Raw genomic sequence first — 24,378 nt, 5'->3', positions numbered from 1 at the left:
GGCGGGTGGATCCTGAGGTCAGTAGTTCGAGACTAGCGTGACCAACATGGTGAAACCCCGTCTCTACTAAAAATTAAAAAATTAGCTGGGCGTGGTGGCATGCACCTGTAATCCCAGCTACTCAGGAGGCTGAGGCAGGAGAATCGCTTGAACCTGGGAGGCAGAGGTTGCAGTGAGTTGAGGTCGCACCACTGCACTCAGCCTGGGCGACAGAGCGAGACTCTGTCTCAAAATAAATAAATAAATAAATAAATAAATAACTTTTCTGATTATCCTACCAGCGGAGGAGGATGGTATGCAAAGGAAGTACATAGATGAGAGCCCTGGCTTCAAATCCTGACTCTGCCATCTGTTGGGTGATCTTGGACCAGTTGATTTACCTCTCTAAGCTTTAGTTTTCTCATAAGTAAAATAGGTATAACCATATTTACATAAGGTTGTGAAGATAAGAGATATTTCCCAAATGGGCACCACTAGGTCCTTAGTGAACTACAGACATTGCCATCATTACTGTTATCATTCAATTTGGACAGATGGGGTGGAAAGTCTTCTGGGGAGGCCACAGGCTCCTCAGGAAGAGTGACAGACAGATTACTCACACCCAAAAGGAAACAGATAGTAACATTTTTTATTAAATATTACAGTGGATCAAAAAGTACAAAATATCTCTTGCCTGCTATGTGATTGGGAAACTATTGGCACGTAATACGGTATCAAAAGCAGTAATAAGTACAATTTGGAAAACATACAAAATTGAGTGTTTATAGTTGGCTCAGCATTCTTCTGGTAGTGTTTAAACTAATGCAAAGGTTACTCAATAACCTCTCCATTGGGAAACTATATAATATCACTGGGCCATGTTGTTATATACAAATAATCACCTTACAGAGCATAGAGGTTACATAGCTGGAATCACCAAAAGTATACAATATTTACAACACAGGAAAGTTTAAAAAAGTATAAACAGCCAAGAGATTATGCTGCTATTCTTCAGACATATTTCAACCATGAGGAGACAGGCAGAATATCAAATACACTAACAGCCAACACTGGACTTTAAGTGCTCAAGATAATCATTGCAATGGTGTGGGTCTCACCAGGGCAAACTCATTCCCATTTCTCTTTAAAATTGGGACAAGAGTAAAACTAGACCAGATGCGACTTGGCTGACCACCACCAAATGTGACTTTGTGGGACGATAAGTGAAGAGAAATAAATGGTTCTCTTTGAAGGCACACTACATAAAATATTTTTGTGGGACCACCTCGAAATTTCCATCAGACACACCAACACAGTGAAATACAGTACTTGAGAATTCATGCACCAGGTCAGAAAGTTGTAAAGTTAACATCGAGTTTTAACAAACCCTTCTGTATATGCCCTGATAAACAAGTGAACTTAAGAGCTTCTAGCTAGCAAATAAATAAGTCAGTCCTGTGGCAAATATTACAAGTTTGAATCACTTACTAGAAGAATACTTAATTCCGAAACTCGGTTGGGCTGTTTTTATTTTTTTATCATGTGGAGTTGCCAAACATTAAACCAGAAGTTGCATGGAAGTTTTTAAAAAATATTATTTAGAATCTCCAAATCTCCGATAAATCACAGACTTAGTGCATTTTGAATTGCAACATTTCTTGGAAGCCACACTCAGTAAATAGATTTATGACTCCACTGCCAATTCGATTCCACAGTTTCCTTTACAGAACTACCAATAACAATGGTTTGATTGCACAAAGAAAGGCTTGTGCAATTCCATTCAATAATAAGGCCCCTTGAACTCAAACAATGCAAACAAAGCCTTATTTAAGACATTTTAAAACGTCGTTCTCAGCCAATGAAGAATTCAATGGTCTTTTTGAAAGATTTCCAAGATCTCTGTTCAGAGTTTTAAAACAAATAACACACTGCTTCTGTTGGGAATGCATACCCCCATTTCTCTTTATTTGTCCTGATGTTTTGCCGAGGGTATGAGCTTCCTCAGACAGAAACAGTGAGTCTCCTCTCGGAAGAGATGAGAAAAACAAAAGCTGGACTATGTTAACATTGTTTGAAAATGGTGTGATCGAATTCCAGCATGATGAAACCAGACTGAAATCACTGCAGTGGAAAAAACAAATGCCCCATATTCCAAATAGGTGAGCTCCACCGGGGACAGATGCCCCCCCTCCTTTTTTTTTTGAGACGCGAACTCACAGAAACCACATATGATCTAGCCCATGTCTGCTGCAGAACCACCGAAGTTTCCTTTTTCTTCCATGTCCTCCGATTCTGTGACCATTCAATCTAGTGCAACTTTCTTATATGTGTCCTGGCTAGCATCTTGCCAGCTGGAATTGAGATTTTTCCCCCCTCTAGCTTGTGCAATAGCAGGATAATCTGCACTCACACATTTATAATCTAAATTCTACTAGTCTATCTATGGTTCTATTAAATATATATATATATATTATTCCACAGGAAGGTAAATAATTAATTGAAGCAAATGGAACTCTTAACACTGGATCTCTACATTCTTTTGTTTCCACCTTTGGATATTAAGTATGTTACATTGAATATTTGGCTTCATATCATGGAGACATTTCAATACAAATGCACGGCATGCATGGCTTTGTTTAAGAGCCGCAGTTTCATTGTTATCTGTTTTGATTATTTTGCAGTCGAGTTACCTATTTAGAAGTTGAAAATTGTCACCAATTTTCCCAGAATTAAGTATCTCAGAGGTAAAAGACTTAGTTAACTATGGTTCTAAAGTCTACTGGTAGTGTTGCGGGAGGGGCACAGTGGGTTGGGGAGTTCATCCAAGCGGTCTTCAGCAGGGATGGGACTTGGGGAGAAAATCCACTCTCTGTATCCATTGACTTTTAATTAATACAGTTAGAAAATGTGTCCACCTTAATGTTACATCTCGGTAGCAAATGGAATACAGTGGCAAGAATGACAACGGACATTCTCCACCTCTTTTCACTGCCTGAGCAGCTTGACCATTTACTTCCCACAATAAAAGAAACCAGAAAGTGGACTGTATTGCCAGGTGGTTAAAAACATGACCCAAACCACCTTACATGTTTCTGTGTGTGTACACACAAAACTCACACCCCATAAAACCAAATAGGATGACTTTTCTTTTGAAAAGGCTAATCCAGTATGTCAGTTATCCCCAAAGATGTGGCCTGGGAGATTCTTCTTGGGAATGACAAGAAACCAACTGGATGAAAACAACGTGACTACTTATCACTCAAAAGACCGAGGCTAGAGAAGCTATCAGGACTGCAGCTGCTCCTCTTCTGGCCAGTTGAGCTCCATCCTCTTCCCAACCCCCTTTCCCAGACCATTTAAAGGAATCAGTGCCAACGCCAATGTAAATCATTTTGGCTCCTGTTCTAATTTCTGAAATTCCTAAAATATCTGTGCAGCCCACAAATATGTCCTCTAGACTCTGTTGTTATTCGGCAGCTTGCTGCCAGTGAGGTTTTTGTTTTTATGATTCCTCTGGTATGTAGGACAGTTTCACAGCCTAGATAAGGTAAGTACAATGCTCAATATTTTCACAGAACCCAATACTTCAAAGCAAAGCATTTGGCTGGGTAAGCAGTGTATAAGCTCTTTCAACTATGCCATTTATGAGGAACAAAATCCTTAAGTTGCGGATCTACAAAGGAACGTTCTTTGCACTATTGTGTGCTTGACTGTTTCTTTTTCATTTGTTCCACTAGAATCAGTTGCTTCAATTTGTAAACAATAACTTTACCACCCAAAGCTGCTCAAAATAAGATGTGGAAAAATTACAAACACACAACAACTAGGACAGTCAGTCAGCCTCAAAAACAAAACAAAAACAAAAAGACCTGCAAACAAAAGCAATACCATTTAATAATAATAAAAAAAAAGACGAGAAGGAACTGGGAGAAAATGGAACTACCTGTATATAAATTAGGTGAGCAAACAGTGATACAGGTAGTTTTAAGAAGCAAATATATACAGTCAATTTAACAGTGTTTACTTCTCTGGATTGTTTAATAGTGTCAAAATGAAAGATCTATTGAAGTTTCACTATACATTGCATTGATTGAACCTTGGAGAGTTTTATGAAAAAGAGGGGCATCCCTTGCCATCTGTTTGCCAGTCTTCCTTGCCCCTTCCTTTGAAATGCCTGCCTCTTTTTTGCCCAGATTGTTTCCTGACCATCCGAACTCAGATGGGGTCCTCTAAGTTCTTCCTGGATATTCACAAATCCCTTCACAAGGCCCACGTGCGAAGTGAATGATCTGGAGGTGCCTGGGCATCTGTGTTGGAAGGGAGTCAAGACTGACCAGCCAGTCAGTTTGTGGGCTGGAGTTGTCCCACAAAAATCAGGCATGTTCACCTCCCCTCTGGGCCCCTACAGCTGGGACTGATCGTAGCCTCAGATTAGAAGAAATACTGACTTCTAACTCTATAAGCCAGCACTCCTGGGTAAGGAGTGAAGCTCTGTTGGCCATGCCGCTTTAGACTGCTGGGCAGAGCTGAGCCTACAGTTTTGTACTGGGGTGCACGGATGACAGCTGGGAAGATGGAAAGGCAGCTTGAGGATTTATAGCAGCTAAAGGGTAAATGCTGTTATGCAAAAGGTCCCCATACGAACTTCCTACAGGTGTAGCCGCAGCCAAGTGTCTGTACAGCTGCTGAGAATTTGTCGGTGATGTAAAAATTCCTCTTTGCATCACAAGCGAGTGGAAAGCCAGGGGCTGCATGAGTGGAGAAAGCACAGTCTGGTTTTTCAAGTACTGCAGAGAATGAGAATACCCAGCCGGGAGCCTGGAGTTGAGGCCCGAGTTACACAGGCTCCCGGAATACAGACCTGGGAAGATAGGGGAGGAGAGGGGAAGCTTGTGGCCTTCTGATCCGCCCCCGGAATGCCCACCGTGCGCTGCTTTGCTGCCTTCACTCTCCTGCTCAGAGGCCTTCTCCTTCCCAGAGACCTCCTTGGATGGGTCTAAGGGAGACACTGCCCGGGCCTTTTTCCCTGCAATCACAAGGTCCAAATCCTCCAGGCTGCGCTTGATCGGCCGCGCCGCCCCAATGTTCTGCGGGCTCATTTTCCGGTGCAGGATTGGGTGGACCATGCCTTCCATCTTCCTGAAATTCTCCAGTCTCACATGGTGAGGTTTTCCTGATCTTGAAAGCGATTCCGGGTATTTTTTAGGGCCTGACATGGTCATGGGTGATACCCGACAGGCTTTGGGGTGACAGTCTCGACTCTGGCTGCCTAAGACCTGGAACTGGGAGATGCCTTTGCTCTCCTGGGGCCCTGTGGTGGAATGAGCCAGGCCCAGGACCTTGCCGGTAGGTTTGTGCGGGTTCTTGGGAAGGCTCAGATCTGTAGGCTGATCATCCGTAGGGGCTTCTGCTGCCGCCGACTTTTTCTCTTGCAGGTGCAGGGACGTGAGATAATTTACATGGAGCTTTTCTTGGTGTCTGTGGGAAGGAAAAGAACTGTTTTCCGATTCCCTGTACATGTCCCTGGAAGGGTATTTGGATGTCTGTTCATTATGAAGATGGTGCTCGGTGTGTCTGTAGAGGCTATGGAGATGAGGGGACGAGTAAAAGTCAGCCAGGAAGCTAGGCATGTGGGAATGGGGGAGGGCCCTTTTCTCTAAGAGTTTATCCTTGCCCTCCTGAATTTCTTGCTTCAGGACGTAGGAGTCAGCAAGGGGGTTAAGGTGATGCTTGGAGAAGCTGCAGCGGTGGGGATCTGATCGACTCAGTTTCTCATGCTTAAAGATGTCATTGATGGTCTTTCTCTCTTCCGAGGGCTTGCTTCTGAAACTCTGGACGTGCTGAATCACTGATGGCCGGCTGACCGCCATATGGTCCGTGCTTTGGCCATGGTGGGTCTGGGACAAACTGGAACACAAGTCATCCCTAGCAATCAGTTTCTTTTTGCTGATCAAAGGGGGTGGGGAGCCATAAGGGTAGCTGCTGGAGAGGCTGGCCCCACTCACTTGGGACAAAAGCTTTTTCTTGGCCAGTGGGGACATGATGCCTGGGTTGCCCCTAGAGTAGAGCAGGGGCGTGTAATTAAGTCCATGGTTCTCGTTCATGGGCCCAGTCAGGTCTTTGTCTTTGAACATGTCAAACGACTGGACCACAAGGACCTTTGGGGTCTGCTTGAGCGCATTGTGGATGTCGTCACTGCCCAGCTGGTCCACCTTCACGGTGCAGTTGGCGATGTAATCTGCCATGGCGGGCAGTTTGTCATCCTCCGTCTCATTCTGGTTTGCCAGCGGTGGCTGTGTGGTGGGGAAGCTGGGGAAGGATGCTTCTTGGGGTTCACTTTCAGGGCTCTCTGTAAAACAGCACAGTTTGGATTCTTGTTTTGAGTCCACCAGGGCACTAGGAGAGGTGAGTGGCTGTTTGCTGGCCCCAGGGACCAAGGCTGAATCTTTTTCTGGGGCCAGAGGAGCACTTGGGAGTGGAGGTGTGGGCCCCTTCTCTCCCGCCTCCTCTGCCACCTTCTCACTGTTGGAACCTTGGTCTGTTTCGTTGTCCTTCTCTGGGTCTACTCTGGACGCCAGGGGCTTCGCTGAAAATTCCTGATACCCTTCTATTTTTTTCTTCATGTCTGCTGCTGGGAGAGGCTCAGGGATGCTTTTCTGGCTTAAAGTCTCTTGTTCTTTTTCTTGCTCTGATGAAACCTGGTAACATATTTCAAAAGACAGTCAGAAGAAAACCAAATACACTGACACGTTTTGCTATGAAATAAAATATTCCACACAGCAGTTTTACTTGAAAACAGGCTTGTCAATCAGCTCGTGAAGTTTCTGTAAAGCTTTATTACTCCCCAATCATGGCTCTAAACAAAGAAATCTAAATTACAGAAACATTAGGGGAAATATGCATATTCGCTTGAGTCCCTTATGAGACACCTATCAAAATAGCAAAGTGTTATGTACTGATGGTATACAATCATATCACTCCTTGATTCTAATATATAGTTTAATTCTAAGGTTGTCTTCTTGTCAAATCAGTCAATTATCCAAATGGGTTTTAAATTACATGTTGTGTTTTATGATACTCCTGAGAAAGATTTTTTTAAAGCATTTCTCTTTCAAAAATCCAACCAACCCCATGTTAACGACAAACAACAAACCTATTGCAACTCCTTGCTTTTCTTTAACAGGGCAAATCCCTTCCCAATGTATTCAATATGATGCACTGAAGATTAGCAATGCATAAGTGTTAATAATTTCTACTCAGGGCCAGATGACATGCAGATAATGCTAAAATATTGACAAAGTATGAAGATTTCTTGGCAGCCTGTCTACTGGAGGGACAGAGGAGACTAAGTCCTTCTAGGTTGCAGCAAACTACATTTCTATTAAAGCCCAAAATGAAGTTGTCAAAATTCAGACAGTCAGTGCCACCGCAAATATAGCTTTGCTGTTCAATGAAATAAATTATAGTCAATGAGACAGACACACTTCTTATGTGACCCTACTGACAGAAGTTGTGGGTACCAATTCGACCCATTTACTGCATTATGCAGCCATGTAAACTTTGACCTTAGGAGGTCATTTTAACTTTCCATCTATGACCCAGCTGACTGACAAGCCCTTTCAAAACTGCTGTCATTCTGCCCTGACATGTCTTAGCAGAGCAGTCACACAACAGTTGTACGGAGCTGGTCTTCTTCCCCTCCTTTTTCCATCTCATCCCTTGAACTTTGTTCTTCTCTGTTAAGAAAAGATGTGCCTGTAATCTCAGCACTTAGGGAGGCCGAGGCAGGCGGATCACCTGAGGTCAGGAGTTCAAGACCAGCCTGGTCAACATGGCAAAACCTCATCTCTAGTAAAAAAACAAAAATTAGCCAGGTGTGGTGGTGGGTGCCTGTAATCCCAGCTACTCAGGAGGCTGAGGCAGGAGAATCGCTTGAACCCCAGAGGTGGAGGATGTGGTGAGCCGAGATCATGCCATTGCACTACAGCTTGGGCAACAAGAGTGTAACTTTCAAAAAAAAAAAAAAAAGAAAAAGAAGGAAGGAGGGAGGGAAGAAAGGAAGAAAGGCAGGCAGGCAGGAAGGAAGGAAGGGTGGGTCTGCCAATTAGCATGTTTGGGTAAGATTGAGGATGCTGGTTTAGGAATACGTGGGAACAAAAGTTTTAAGAAATCACACCTATTTCACAGGTATTTTTCCTTAAATCCCTTTAAAAAAAAAAAAACCCTGAATTTTAGGGACATGTTATACCTAAGAGACTTTGCTTATCATCATTATTTCTTTTTCTTTTATTTTTTGTACTAGTAGCTGCCTTTTCCAGTACAAATATCATTACTTCTTCTACATTAATAATCATCACATTGGTCTCTTGAGCTTATACATGACATAAAAATAAAGACAAATGAGTATGGCAAGGGAAAAAGGCAAATTGCATCTAATTGTTAGTTTCTTATGGGGCTATAGTTTGACGCAGGGCAATGAGGGATACTCAGTCTCATTGAAGTTTCTATGATGTAGAACTGCAGTTATATTGGAGTCCCATGCTTCGGGTTGTAAAACAGGTTTAGGAAGTCTTTGAAAGCTAGGCAGGAAAAAGTAAAGGACTTTTTTTCTAGTAAGACATTTTATGATCTGCTTAGTATGTTAAATGTTAGCTTCCCACCATGCAACTTGCAATCCCATTACTTGAATACAGTGGATTCAACTAGAGGGAATTTCTCGCCCTTTCTATCTCCATTGAGTTCACCGCTTCATATTGAAAACACCAAAAACTAAAAGCAATGAAAACAATAAAATCCAAACCAAAAACCCCAAATAGAATTAATGAGAAAAAATACACCTGGCTAATAACATGGTTCTATGTTGGAGGTGAGAAGTGATTCGTATTATAAGGCCAACCTTGGAGAGGGTGGAAGATTCCATGAGGTTTAGATAACCTCATCATGACAACTTTCAAAACCTGAGACACTTACAGCTCCCTGAAGGGAACAGCTGCAGCCTACAGGAAACACAAAGCCTAACAGCTTTCAGGGTTTCTATGGACTCCAGGGAGTAAGGCTCCACTCTTGGGCATGGTCATCTCCCAAGCTGACAGGCTCAGTGCATAGGCTAAAGATTCCTCCTACCATTCACAAACCAACCATTTCAAACTTAATCCCCAAATTGGAGATATTCAACGGTCAGCTGTCCCCTTGATCCTCAGTTTGTCCCCTGGTGTTTTGTGTACATATGGCAGCTAATAGAACACACTCATCTGAAACCCTATAATAAATCACCAGGCCAAAAGTATCAAGGAAAAATGGAATGTAAGCATGCACTTGGAATTTCCTTGCTTTTGGCCATTTATGTTGCAAGCTTGCAGATGTTGAGAAATCTGCATCATCTGGCCAGGGACGGTGGCTCACACCTGTAATCCCAGCACGTCGGGAGGCCAAGGCAGGAGGATCATTTGAGGTCAGGAGTTCAAGACCAGCCTGACCAACATGGTGAAACCCTGTCTCTACTAAAGATACAAAAATATTAGCCGGGTGTGGTGGCGCATGCCTGTAGTCCTAGCTACTCGGGAGGCTGAGGCAGGAGAATTGCTTGAACCTGGGAGGCGGAGGTTGCAATGAACCGAGATCGCACCACTGCACTCTAGCCTGGGAGACAGAGAGAGACTCTGTCTCAAAAAAAAAAAAAAAATCTGCATCATCTTCTTCCTCCTCCCCCTTGTTAGTTACTAGAGCTTAAAATAATTATGAAACTTAATAAAAACAAAAAACCCACAAATTTCTAATCTTGGTATCAATACTATTTTCTTATGTAAGAGTCAGCTGGGTAAGTTGATGTCTAGATGGGAGGTTGGTGCATGTTGTACATGTGCAATTTAAACCATGTTGTACATGTGCAATTTAATTATGGAGCCTCTTATGTGTTCATTATAAACCTGATTTTTTAGGGGGTATTTAATATCAGCATCAGAATTCCCTCTGGGGTTGAATCCTAGAACATGCTGTCTCCAAATGTGGCTGCTCAGTTTTTTTTTTTTTTAATGGGCAGCAGCGTTTTTTATTATTCATGTCGAAATGGAGCCCAGATCAGCCTACATGACTGGCTACATGCTGGGGGTAATGGCTTCTACCAAAAGGCTGTTGGGGGCTTAAAAAGTGCAGAAACTACCTGTTAATATGAAAAATAATAATGGTTTCATAGGAACCATTTCAAAATTCCCCTATAAATAATATGCACTTAAGATCTTTTTTCCTTTTTTTTTTTTTTTTTTTTTTTTTTGAGATGGAGTCTCTCTCTGTCACCCAGGCTGGAGTGCAGTGGCCTGATCTCGGCTCACTGCAAGCTCCGCCTCCTGGGTTCATGCCATTCTCCTGCCTCAGCCTCCCGAGTAGCTGGGACTACAGGTGCCCACCACCACGCCTGGCTAATTTTTTGTATTTTTAGTAGAGACGGGGTTTTACCGTATTAGCCAGGATGCTCTCGATCTCCTGACCTCGTGATCCACCGCCTCGGCCTCCCAAAATGCTGGGATTACAGGCGTGAGCCACTGCGCCCAGCCGCACTTAAGATTTTCCTAAATTGGTCTCAACCCATGGCTGTTGCACAGAAATCAATTATGGGAGACAAACACTTCTCTAAAGTTTTCAGGAGAGTCTTGCAGGATACAGCACCACAGTTCCAAGGTCCCTCTTTCCTGGACCTCCAAAGCATTTTTTTGAGACACGGCTTCACTCTGTCACCCAGGCAGGAGTGCAGTGGTATAATCACAGCTCACTGCAGCCTTTACCTCCCAGGGCTCTGGTTATCCTCCCACCTCAGCCTCTTGAGTAGCTGGGACCACAGCGGGGCACCACCATGCCTAATATTTGTTTTTTTTTTTTTTTTGAGATGGAGTCTTGCTCTGTCACCCAGGCTGTTGCAATCTCAGCTCACTGCAAGCTCTGCCTCCCAGGTTCATGCCATTCTCCTGCCTCAGCCTCCCGAGTAGCCAGGACTACAGGCGCCCACCACCACACCTGGCTAATTTTTTGTATTTTTAGTAGAGACGGGGTTTCACCGTGTTAGCCAGGATGGTCTCCATCTCCTGACCTTGTGATCTGCCCACCTCAGCCTCCCAAAGTGCTGGGATTACAGGTGTGAGCTTTGTTTGTAGAGACTGGGTTTCACCATGTTGCCCACGCTCTTCTTGAATTCCTGGGCTCAAGCAATCCACCTGCCTTGGCCTCCCAGAGTGCTAGGATTACAGGCGTGAGCCACCATGTCCAGCCCCAAAATATGTTTTAAAGTCACACCAGCACCTCAGATAGACTGGCTGTGGAGCGGCCAAGAAGCCATGTTTTCACAGTAAAATTCTTTGACGTTAGTGTGGCTCTGGACCCTTTTCTCTTGAAGCCTGAGCATTTGCTATCAGTTTTCTACAGGATGTTTGTATCTTTCTAGATTCTATTCCTGGGCTATCTCATTCAATACTAGGCATTGGATTTCATCTCATGAGCAAGCTGAAAGGCTTTCAGGAACTGGGGAACTATGTGGGGAACTGTGAAGCTTAGATTTCTTGGTTTCTTCATCAAGCCATCCAACTGTGCAGGGACACAGCTGTGGATTCAGGGCTCCAGAAGGACCTCGAGGCAGCACATGTCTTCCAGAGGTTATTTCTATGGAGCAAAGCAACTCACCTCTGCTGCATCCTGGGGCTTTGGGGCATTTTCTTTTTCTTTCTTGCTTTTAGGTATTTCATGTTTGATGCGTTTGGTTCCAGATACTTTTGTTTTATTCTCATTTTCCTGTGAACTGTTCTCCTGTTTCCGAGGTTTGATTGGAGGCAGGGGCTTATCTTCTTCTCCTTTAATAAATCTTTCATATGGTAGGATTAATCTAAAAGGTTAACAGAAGAGATGATCGGTCAGTTGAGTAATTCCAGTAGCATCAATGCTATGGGGGTTTACTTTCTTTTCTCGATATAAGCAAATTATTAAATGGCTTCATCTCCAGTGACAGTGCTATACTTCTATAAACTTACTCTACACTTTAGTGTTCTGCTTCCTTGGTCAAAATCAGTACCTGGTAACTTAATACTTCTCAGCAAGACCTCTTTTTGGTTTTGTGGGTCTATAGACCAAGATACCAATGGAAGCATCCAACATTAACAATATCACCATCACTCCCCATGGCACCTGGCTAAGTGCTAACAAAACTGCAACAATACTGCTAGCTGCTTTACCAGTCCATCAACAACTATTTATTGAGCACATACTATAGGCAGTGTTCTAGGCACTGAGACACAGCCATGAACCAAACATTCAAAGCCTCTGAGCTCATGAAGCTTATATTCTAGTAGGTACTAGCATGTGCCAGGTACATTTAAAGATTATTTTATGTAAACTCCACAATATCCCTATGGAGTATTATTATTATTCTCTTTTTTAACATATGAGGCAATTGAGGCCTAAAAAGGTTAAACAATTTGCCTGAGTCATACCATTTGTTAGAGGTGAGATCTGAACCTAGTGCTGCCCATCTGAAAAGATTTTATTTTCATTCATGTCAAGATAGAGATGAAACATCTAAGATAAAAAGGTCAATGAGAGGCAAGCACAGCGTGGCCAAGAGACAGTTTAGTCTTATCCCACAGCTCTGAGTGGGGTAGGGGACTCCACTAGGAGTTCTGTTTTAGTGTGCTAAGTAAAAGACCGCCCCAGCGAGAAGGAAGGCAGACAGACTATGCAAGCCACAAAAACCAGAGGCCTGAAAATTTCAAGCATTTTAATTATATAACTTTTTAAACAAACTGCATAAAATTGCTCTAAAAAGAGAAACATCAAACAGCTCTAGTTTTAATCTGTTTTCCCTTTGCAACGTAGCTCTTTATCTGAAAGGGAAAAATAGCTGATGTAATTAAAAGGGATGGATTGCATTACAATCTCAGTTTCAACTTCAGTGATTAAAGTTTTTATAATGCATTTGGTATGATTAATGACTCACTGTGGGATTAATATAAGACTCAGCCTTAAAAATATGAACTTTAATACAGCAAACATAATTTGTTTTAAATAAGACAAGTTGACTCAATGAAGAAAATGTACTTGGCTTATAAACATCATAAGTCTGTTCAAATATTGGGGATCCTGATTATTTTTAAACTAAGATTCCCAGGCAAAAACTTCCTTGGTCTGGATATTGGTTTGCTATCCTAAAATTGGTTTCTATCTATGTTATTTGGATCTCAACTGCTTAACCATACACGATTGTTCAGGTTTGACAGTACAGATGTGGGGACATTTGTGATCCTAATATTTTGCTCTTTAATAAAATACCAATAAAACTATGGGAAAATCAGATCCCAATTTATAGCATATTAGAAACAAAATTCATTTACTGAGCATGCTTGGACAAGGTATGAGCAAGGAGGCGTGAATAATACTTTGGAGCCCTACATCTGGCAGTTGGCCAGCCATGAAGATCAACAGAGCCCATGGGGAATAGTTATCTTCAGATCCCATTACAAACTGAGTTTAAACATGTTACAGCTGCTAAAACTGGAAACTGCCCTCCCTATGTAGACTTACTAAAATAATATATGGCTGCCAAATACCTGCTTCCCACTGTAATATTACAGTTAATGTTTATATAATAAAAAGCATAACTAAGCACAAAAAGAGAGAAAAAAGCAATCCTGTTCATACTTGAATTTATTCTGTCTCATCTGTAAAGTCCCCAACATTCCCCCCAATTCCTTTTTTCTGCCTGGTTCTGCCAGGGACTTTATCCTCTTCAATATTGGCAGGTTGTGGATTTTTGTCTGGGAGCAAAATGCATTGAATATTTTAAACTGGAAAGATATTTTAAATTGACTTTAATGAAAACATATTTTATTGTTGGGACAGATAGGTTTGTTTTACTTTTGTTTTGTTGCCATGGGAACTCAAGGAACACTGTAGTCTGGGTATTCCAATGATAGCAATTTGCTGGTACCACCCTTCCCCCAGCTTCATTTTCTGATGGAGATGGTGACACCACGAGGGACCCTCTTTACTGAGAAGAATGACAGCATTACCTCTGAGTGTGGGAAGGAGGAGGAGGGAAAGCAGAGAATTGGGTGGGAGAGACACCCCATGGACCCCCAAGGACCCCTCACTCTGGGTTCTGAGAGCCCTGGGCCAACCTGGCTCTCTAGATGGGTGCTAAGGAGACTTTAATTTCCTTTTCTAATTTTGCAAGTTCACAAAGCAGGGCACCATTCTCATTTCGGTTCCTTTTTTTTTTTTTTCATTTTTTCTTTCTTTTTTTTTTTTTTTTTCTCCCCTTCACTCAACTCAGCAGCTGGCTGGCTGACAGCAGTAAAAAATACATTTCACTTTGCTGGTCAAAGGCCTAAAGCCAGAAGCAGGAAATCTGGAATTAAATGTTTCTTGTATCTGGAAAGAGGCATGACTAAGGTAAAACTGAATCCAAACACAAGCCCTACTTGTTCAAGGCTTCCAGAGAGAGTATATGAGAGTGTGTGAGTGTGTGAGAGAGTGTGTGTGTAAAGGTCAATTGAGTGTTTTTTCCCCCCCTTCTAAATCATTGAAAGATAATTATAGTGGCTTGGGGAAAAAAGCCTCCTAAAATAAAACAAGCAAGGCAGAAGCTAAAAGAAAGCAAGTAGAAATATGACCAGCTAAGCTTTGAAGAACAGGGCACGGTCTCGCACGGCACACAATCGCTGCTTCATATAGTGATTTCCGTTTGGTGCAATTTTCACTGAATGTTTTTTCAGTTATCCTGTCACGGTACAACACAATTACCCCACAGGATATGATCTTATCATATGATTATTAGAAGTTTTTACAGTACAAGAGGACAAAAGCTATTATAGGTTTCTGAACATTTAAACGTTCAACGTACATGTGGTACCATTAAAAACAGGTTAGCCTTAGATTAGGTCAACACTGCCCTATGTAGAAAGCTGAGTAGGTTTGTATTATATAAAGAATTTAGTAAAATGCACCATGCCTGCGCCTTGAGGATGATTATTTCTCAAATATTTGTAGCACAGCAAAGATTTTATCAGTTTCTAAACTGTACAGATAAAAGCAAACATGCACTCCAGCCCCCAAGAATTCATTACACAGGAGAAATATTTTCAATGGACTGCAACTCTAAGAATGGGGGCTGGCTTTTAGGTGGGTGGAAGTAATGGGGAAGAGAAGCAATGTATTCATTAGAAAATCCAGAGATTTTCCCCTTCCTGATCTACATCTAGTCTGGGGATTGAAAGCTGGACAGATAAATGGGCCTTTATTATTATCCAGATTTCACATTTCAGATTAGCAAAATGCTTATTTACAATGCGATTAATGGATCTGAAATAGGTAAGCCATTATGTATTAAAAAATAACATCTTTCCATAGGCATAAGATTTGTAGCAGCATGAGATTTTATTTTTCCCTAGGAATAATACAAGAATAACATTTTCCACCCCAAAGCAGAAACAGTAGGGGGGCCTTTTGCTATCACGGAGATTCTTATTAAATTCAGTCACTGTGAAAAGCAAGATTTTTTTCCCCTCCTCATTCTTCTTTCTTAAAAAAAAAAAAGACTTAAAATCAACCCAAGTTAAAATTAACAAATCAATAGCATTATAACCTTGATTTGTTAGCATCTGAGCCACTAAATTATCATCGTACATGAAATTGCTGGTTTGAAAAGATTTCGGCTTTGCTAAATCTCAAGTTAAATAATGGTGCTTAGTACACCAGGTTTTTAGATCTGCCTCATCTGATATTATGAAAAATTCAATACATTTCTCTACAGCAGAAGTCAGGGGTCAGCCAATCTATTACTGTAATGTAAGTAATCTGGCAACCTGCCAACTCTTTCTCCCTTTTATTATTTTTTTAAACACTAAGGCAGATAATTTTATATTTACAAAGTCCAAAATCCTCCTGGGCCTTGCCTCTCTTTCTCAACAAAAAGCAGCAGCCTTGCATTAGAGAAGTGTGTATCACACATGTCCTCATCATTTGCATTTTGTACAAAAGAAGAAAAGACCCTTCATCTTTATTACACAACATTCCCCTCCCTTCCTCAGAAGCAGAGGAAAAATAATGTCAAACCTCATCTGAACAAGTAACCACTAATGTCTCCTGTATTGATTAATGCTTGCATGGAATGACTGAACTTTTGGGCCAAAATATTTAGCAAACAGTGCTTAATAGGAAAAATGAGAATCCATCTATTTACAGAGCTTGAAAAATGGTATTACAATAATGTCTGGAACTGATTGAATCCAGAGAGTGGGGGCAAGAAGTGGTGAACTTTTAGGGTTGTATTTGAATCCCAAAGTCACCCCAGTTACTGCATAGGCACTTTATGGTATCAAATCAGTGAGAAATTCCAGACCTAAAGGTTTGCTGGTGTCCTTGGAGCAGAATATTTTCTAGGGGCAGAGGGAAATAACATTGGTGCATGTCAGGTCAAAGATGCCATTACTGGCCAAGTGTGGTAGCTCACGCCTGTAATCCCAGCACTTTGGCAGGCGGAGGCAGGCGGATCACTTGGGGTCAGGAGTTCGAGACCAGCCCATCTCTACTAAAAATACAATAATTAGCCAGGCGTGGTGGTACGTGCCTGTAATCCCAGCCACTTGGGAGACTGAGGCAGGAGAATTGCTTGAACCCCAGTGGCAGAAGCTGAAGTGAGCCGAGATCATGCCACTGCACTCCAGCCTGGGTGACAGAGTGAGACTCTGTCTCAAAAAAAGAAAAAAAAAAAAGGCACTACTATTCTAATACTATTAGGCTTTTTTTTGTAGTAACAACCAAATGACATATTGGTTCAACTGGGACTTCAGACCTGATCTCACCCCAAATGGAGTCATTACACCTCTGAGTTGATTCCAGCCTTGATAAATTTCTACGGCTTGGCCAGACATTTCCCTTTGCAGCCAGAAATTAAAATATAACTTCACTGTGAAGTATGGGAAGGAATCTTTCACCAAATATGGAGCCAATAGAAGGTATATTTTTCCTTTCTGAAGATGAGGTACACATGCTTGTTACAGTTCCAATAAGCATAGAGAGTTTTTCTAATCTCACGTACTGTTCACCTCTCAGGTGCTAGACCATGACAATAAAAGTGGAAGAAGAGCTTTTGCGGGTAGGGAACCAAACCAACAGCCAAATACACAAATGTGCTATGTAAATGAGCAGAGAAATGAGAATGTTTCCTCAGCGGGCACAACCCTGGTTGAGCACAGTAAAAGCTAAGCTCCATCTGAGAGAGATGTGAGCCGCAGATGAAGATCTCCATTTTATGGTGTGAACTTAAGTGGAGCAGAAAAAATAGTGTGCCGAGTGTGACAAGCTCTCCCCATAACCAAGACAGGTGAGAAAGAGGCCTCCAGTGTCACCTCCCAACAGGCAAGGATGTGAACTGAAAGTCTGGGGCACCAAACCACGGAGTAAGAAGCCACGCTGACATGAAGAACGAGCCTATGGTGGGGCCCATCTGAGCCAACAAAATGGCGGCAGAGTGCAACACAGAGTCTGTGTGAAAGACTCAGTTTGCCCAAGAGCTACCAAAGCCAAACTGCCTTACATACTTTAAAAATGAGGTAGGTATAACTAGCATCACCAGTATTCTATGCTAAGACACCTAAAAGGTATGGAGTCCACTATTAACAACGACAAAATATAACCATTTGTCACCACAAAAGGTCTCTTTTCTGGGAAAATGATCTGCTCACAGGTGCTTCATTACCTACTCAATGGGCAGCAGATGGACAAGAAAACTTTTTGAAGGTTCTAATGCTCTCTCCATTTGCCCCTGGAAGTGGGTGGGAGAGTTGTTTCTTAGGCCCACTGATAATTCTGTTACCTCCCTCCATGGTCCCGGAGTGTGTGTGACCCTAAATGAAGAGAAGAAAGAAAGGTACGTGGTACTGGACACAGCAAGGTGGTGGCTCGGCTCCCATAAAGATGTGTCAGTGTGACAGAGTTAGCTCAAGGATGACAGCTTTCCTGAACTGGAGTTACATGGATTTCAGGGGACTGTGTTAGAAGCAAGGTGGGAAGGTAGAGAAACCTCATTCAAGTCATTCATATATATTGATTAGGCATTACAATATTAACAGCCACCACCACGCATTACATTCTTATTAATACCAGGCACTCTGCATGCTTTAATTTCAACCATTACAGAAAGAAATATCTACAGATATATTATTTTATCTCATTTTATGGATGACAAAACTGAGGTTCAGAGCTAAACGATTAAGTGACTAGTCAATGGCACACAGCTATTTAGTGTCAAAATTTGAGTTCAACCACCAAACTGCCTGCCTCGGCTAGTCCAGCTATCTTCATCTCAAAAAGGTGGCTGTGCATCTTCATACACAGATGTATCAACACGGAGACGTACCAACACGGAGGAGATACTGAAAGATCACTCCTGCCTGGGTTAAGTGAATTCCTAGCTCCTAAGGAGTTACCTGAGAAACTGGAGTGAGCATTCTCCTTTTCTCAGAGGCAACAGGCCTATAAAATACATATGTAGCCATTCCACAAAGGGTCAACCTCCTACATCAGAAGAAGCCCTATGGCTTGGGCACTGGGCAACTACTCTTACAATATGCTACAATAACCATGCCATAGCTCTTCAAAAGGTAGTGATACTAGTTGGATCATGCCCAACTTAATATCGCATGGTAAGAGAAACTTGAGAATCATATCCTCCATGAATTCCAGCCTCTAGGACTTAATCTTACCAAGCCCAAGCTTCCCATGGTCTCCCTAATAAAGCTCCTTTGGGGCTTTCTATGATGTCTCCATGCCACATGTAAGAGCATCTAGACTAATGTTGTTCCTATGCCTTTCAAATCACAACCACATTGAAGAAAGTTGGAATGGACTTAAGGAAGGCTGATGTTACGTCCCAGGGATTAAAATGCATGCTTATTACAGTGAACACAGACCATGCATGGTGCCTAGCTCTCTACAATGCCAGCCAGCAACAACTGCAGCAATGACTCTTCTCAATGAAAAAAGCCCAATGACTTCAGAATTGAGTTGTATGGATCCATTTCAAAGGCAGATGAACATTATTTCAAGAATAATAAACCCAATACTGTTTTGTTTTGAGACAGGGTCTCATGCAATCACGGCTTACTGCAGCCTTAACTTCCTGGACTCAGATATCTTCCCACCTCAACTTCCTGAATAGATGGGACTACAGGTATGCGTCATTGCACGTGGCTATTTTTTTCTATTTTTAGTAGAGATAGGGTATCACCATGTTGCCCAGGGTGGTCTCAAACTCCTGGGTACAAGCAATCCACCCACCTCGGCCTCCCAAAGTGCTGGGATTACAGGGTAAGCCACTATGCCCAGCCAACATGGCAGTGTTTTCAATGTGATGTGTACCCCACAAATGATGGAAGCCAGTGTCAAAATATAAAAATAGGCAAACAACTATTGCATTTAAGCCCCATGCATGTTAGATCCTACTGGTTCCAGAACTTCTGAAATGTTCAACAGTTCTCCCACAACATTTATTATTTTGGTCAAACTTTGTAGTAACTTACACAAAAACAAAATGTTCCAAGAGGTTTTCAGTGGAAGAGTTAAGAATATACTTTAATGGTAAACAATTACATTCTTCTGTCATATGATACTTTTTTTCCCTTTTCTTTTTTGGAAACATGCTTTCTGAATTTTCAATAGTTCCTTTGTGAAGGCATCTGTTACTCACATAATTGAAAAGATGTTTGTGCAGTGGCATGCTTGAGAGTACAGTTATTTAATCTTAATGATAAAACCCTGAGGACAGAAAATCATAAGTAGAAACCTTTTGTTATTTATCAAAAAGAAAAGGGCTAAGACACCTAATCTATTCTCAAATTTAAATTCATGCTTGATGAAAACTATCAATAAAACATGGGACCTGCAAGGTTTCTTAAATACTATAGTTAGGTTCAAAGGATGGGACAGAGGAAGTAGGATAAAAACAAAAATGAGACAATAAAGGAGCTCCACAAAGAAAAACTGCTGTTTGGCAAGCTTTTTTTTGGGGGGGGGGGTCAAACAAAGAACTCGCTGTAGTTTACAGCATGACATACACACTTGATTAGTTTGTGCCTGAGGGTGTTTTTACACTCAACAGTGTAAACTCTAACTTCTATTAATTACAACTTGCATTTAGAGGCAAATTTAAGAATTTTTAAATAGAGATTTTTTTCAAAGGCTGTTGTTTATTTTTTTAAAATAGAAACCAGTTTTTCTACTCCAGGGTCTGGCTAGAGTTTTGTTTTCCTTTCTAAAAGTTTCTTGAAATATCCAGGCATTGGAAAGTTATCAGAGCATTTTAGGCATGCTGAGTGATACAGACTATGCGGCTCTTGTGTATGAAATTACCTGACTGTCCTTTGGAGAGAAATTCTTTACAGATGACAAGAAGAAGCTACTCTGGGTGTAGGGTGTTTGCATTGAACTGACTCAGAGCCCTGTAAGAACAAGCTTGGTGGAGTGTAGATGGAAGAGAAGCTGTACAACCTCGGTCAGCCTAACTCTGGGCAACTTGTTTTCAGTTTCCTGGGCTTCTGGTTGTTGATAGGGCTAGGATGCCCTCTGTGGGTTTAGGGAGATGAGAGTGGCAGGGTGGCCATGTTGCAGAGGTAAGCCCAATAGGGGCCACAGGTCAGGACTGCCATGAGAAAGACAGTGTTGGGAAAGGAAATGCAAGTCCATTGACTGGGTACCTTACCATGGATGAGGATGGGCAGAGTCTACCCACCGCACCTTAGGATAATAGTTCATAGACATGAGAGGATAAACTACACTACCTGCCTTTGGGGTATGTGACTTGGAAATTCAGCGTTAGGACTTTCCTGACAGCCCCTACCTTTTTATACACATTTTCCAGAGGGGACTTTGCTCATTTCAGTTGAAATTTCTCTCTTCCTTCTTTGATCCCTGTTGAACTTATTTTTTTTAATTACATAAAACTAGTTTTTATAGATGTAGTTTTTTTTTTTTTTTTTTGAGACAGAGTCTCGCTCTGTAGCCCAGACCGGAGTGCAGTGGTGTGATCTCGGCTCACTGCAACCCTCCACTTCCCATATTCAGCCATCCCGTGATTCATCCCGTGATTCTTGTGCCTCAGACATCTGAGTAGTCAGGATTACAGGTGTGTGCCACCAGCCCCAGCTAATTGTTGTATTTTTTAGTAGAGGCAGGGTTTTACCATGTGGCCAGGCTGGTTTCGAACTCCTGGGTCTCAAGTCATCTGCCCGCCTCGGCCTCCCAAAGTGCTGGGATTATAGGCGTGAGCCACCATGCCCACCACAGACATAGATATAACTCTCTTCCATGTGTGTACGGCCTTTGACTCAGATCTTGTGATGGGTTAGATAAACCAAGGATCATGGCATCTTCCAGTTCTAATGAGTCGTGGTGGCTCCCTGGGGATGCCATACTGAGAAGAATTCTGAGGCTGAACCCGGGCTCACCGGAAGCAGCATCCTGTTCCTTTAGCAATCTCAGCTATGAATGTGGTGGCAAGGGTACCTCCTCATTGTTTGCCAGCCAATTCTCAACTCTTTGCTTTATATGTTCTCATTACCCCTGAGAGTGCTCTCTGCACATGGCAGATGTCCAAAAAACACCGATTGGGTTTTGAGGGCAGCAGTAAATGAAAAAGACAGTTAATCAAATGGCAAATCTATCCTATCCAAGAAAACGCAACAGGCCAATAGGAGAGGGCTTCTTGCCCATTCCACATGTAATCTTAGGCTGTGTTGATAGACTGACACTGCCCGCATCCTGAGAAATACTACATGCCACATCTGGAGTAGCTTTGGGTATTCTGAGTGACACAAACTGGAGGCGCCTGCATGAGAGCAAGCCGAGCTGGTGAAGGTCCATTACTGACGCTCTGAGGCTTGGTTGAATGGAACAGGAAGACCTGAAGTGAAAGAGGAGCTTTGACAAGCTCCTGGACGCTGATCAGAGCAAAGGGAGCAGACATGTGGCGAGTCGTCCTCTGAAGGCAAGGCAGGGTCAATGGGAAGCCACAGAGGGTGTTTTGCTCAGCACACGGAAGAGTGTGTAGAGCAGAGTAAGAGCGCCTGGAACCCTGAAGCTTCCTCCAGCCCCTCCCACTGCAGGGCACTGTTTCAGAGGCTGGAGAGCCTAGTGTCAAGCATATTTCAGTCTTTGTGGAACTTGGCATCCTGTAGGCTATATTTTGCCCATGGGCATGTTTGATTTAGCTTATATAAAATATTTTTTTAAATATTGGAGCCAGTGTTTGTAAGTTAGGTTATTTCACATTAAAAAAATATCTTGAAAACATAGAAGGTCAGGAAGCACACAGACAGCATCTACCAACAGCAACGGTGTGGGCTGGTCCCTTTGGGCTCTCTGGCCCGGGCTGTGCGTGCCAGTTTCACACTTTCCAGCCGTGGCCCCTGCACTCATCTTTGCTACCTGCCTCCATAAACATCTGAGTTTGTGGCCAAGAGGTAGGAGCGGAGCTTCTCCACTGACCTGGGTGAAGGACTAGTTTTCTAAATTTCCCATCTGATGCTGACTGATGCTTTTGTAAACAACCATAAAAATGAATTACTAGAAAAATGGAATTCAAAAGGAGGCATACAAAACACAAGCCCCAAGTTTTTATTAGCTTCAACAGACATAATGTTATTCTGGCAAATTTCAGCATAAGTGTATCAATGCTTATTCGCAATTGCTGTGCTTATTAGCTTGTTATGGACTAGTAGAAAACAGTTCATGGACAAGTCAGAAAATCTAATTTGAGTAGCACTGGCCTAGGGAGTTGCTAGGGGTCCTCTTAAATATACAATTCTGAGATGTTGCCTGTGACTTTCTGAATTGCGTATCTATTAACTCCAAGGGTGTCCAAATGAGCAAGAATACATGGAATCATGTCCTTGATGTGCACAGAACTGTAACTCACCTTTCCTTCACCAGCCTTTATCCATGGTATGATTAGGTGGGTTCCTTAGAACCTGATATATTTTTGGTCCTTAACTTAAAGCACATGCTTATCTTATTCAAAACATGAAGCCTCCCACACTCTGCCTTATACCTTCAGAGAAAAAAGGCAGAAGCTCCAGCTATCACCCAGTATCTGCCCAAGTACATCTGGCTTGGGTACAGCTCACCTTAAGTCCCTGCAAAGAAAGCTGCCTCAGCCATGCAGGGTGACAATCTTGTCCAAGGAATGCTTATGGTAAAAGCAAAAGGTTGGATTTGAAATTAGGCATTATGTGTGCAAGAAGATGAAGAATAATTGCTAATTTCCCTCACAAACAAATACATTTGTTTATGATTTTGATTTTCTAAATACTCAAAAATGCACATCATAAAGTACTTTTGCTTTAATGCTCCTTTTAAAATCCCTAATAACAACTTCATGTGCTCCACAGAAACAGACCATGTAATTTATTCAGGAAAATTAAAACCAGTAATCTAGCATTCTGAGTAAAGATTTTTTTCCCCCTGCATGGACTTTAAAAACATTTTTTAAAAAGGGAAATCTGCATGTGAAAACAAAGCCTTTAAAGTGATTTACTATTCCAGAAAATCAAGCTAAGAGAATTTCATAAAAGTAGCCGTTTTCCTTTTTGTTCCTTTACTGATAAAAATAAAGTGAACTGGTTACTTTTAAGTAAAGAGTTAGACAAGAAAGAAAATGTTCCACTTAGAAAGAATGAGGTGGGTATTTTTCTTTGCATCAAAAGCTACAGTAACTTTATCTATAAATCCTGAGCAAGAAATGTCCAGAATAACCACATTTCATAAGCTTTGCTGAGTTTGAGACATCTACATAGCAACAGCCTTGCGATGGGAAAACATTAATGCTTTTTATATTGGTAATCATCTGTAACACGAGCAATTAAGTACAGTACTAATGGACTATGGCCAGGAGCCTGGTACTAATATTAAAAACTGACAGAGATGAATAGATTTGGAAGCAAAACCCGGCTGACAAAGACATTTTTATGAAGTGCTTGGACCTATTTGATTTAAACCAATCAGAGGCAAGTTTGTACGAGTCAGGCCTTCAGTGACAATGATGTATTCACAAGCATTGTACCATTTCTGCTTTGCCTTAAATAAAAACACCCATTGATTCTTTTCAACAACCCACACTTTCATTATTGCACTCATTAATAAACCAAAAGTGCTCAACTAATATACAAGTAACATTTTACTGAGGAACTGGCTACATTTTTCTTGTTGTAAAATGAAAACGTTTACTGGAAACATGAACCACAGTGCATGAAAAATAAATCAGTGGATAATGCATAGAGATCACTCACTTCTTCATCTTCCAGGAAAGCAAAGCTGGTGGCAGGGAAATAGGAAAAAGAGCAGTTCTCTTTATCAGAGTGAAAAGAATGA

The 24,378-nt window shown here is 41.9% G+C and overlaps 1 protein-coding gene across 4 annotated transcripts in view; it reads right to left on the bottom strand.

The window, feature by feature from the left end:
* Positions 1-611: 611 nt before the first annotated feature.
* Positions 612-24,378, bottom strand: part of ARID5B (AT-rich interaction domain 5B) — a 196,293-nt gene continuing 172,526 nt past the window's right edge. For all 4 annotated transcript variants that reach the window (XM_001165696.7, XM_054659654.2, XM_063781829.1 and 1 more), the window contains 2 exons: positions 11,647-11,845; positions 612-6,677 (listed from right to left, as the gene is read on the bottom strand). In XM_001165696.7, the coding sequence (XP_001165696.3) occupies positions 4,512-6,677; positions 11,647-11,845 (2,365 nt within the window). In that variant the 3' untranslated portion in view covers positions 612-4,511. The remainder of the gene's footprint in view (positions 6,678-11,646; positions 11,846-24,378) is intronic.

Source organism: Pan troglodytes, chromosome 8, assembly GCF_028858775.2.
Source record: "Pan troglodytes isolate AG18354 chromosome 8, NHGRI_mPanTro3-v2.0_pri, whole genome shotgun sequence".
Lineage (NCBI taxonomy): Eukaryota > Metazoa > Chordata > Mammalia > Primates > Hominidae > Pan > Pan troglodytes.
The sequence above is the reverse complement of the archived record's forward strand: the minus strand, read 5'-3'. Positions and strand labels throughout refer to the sequence as shown.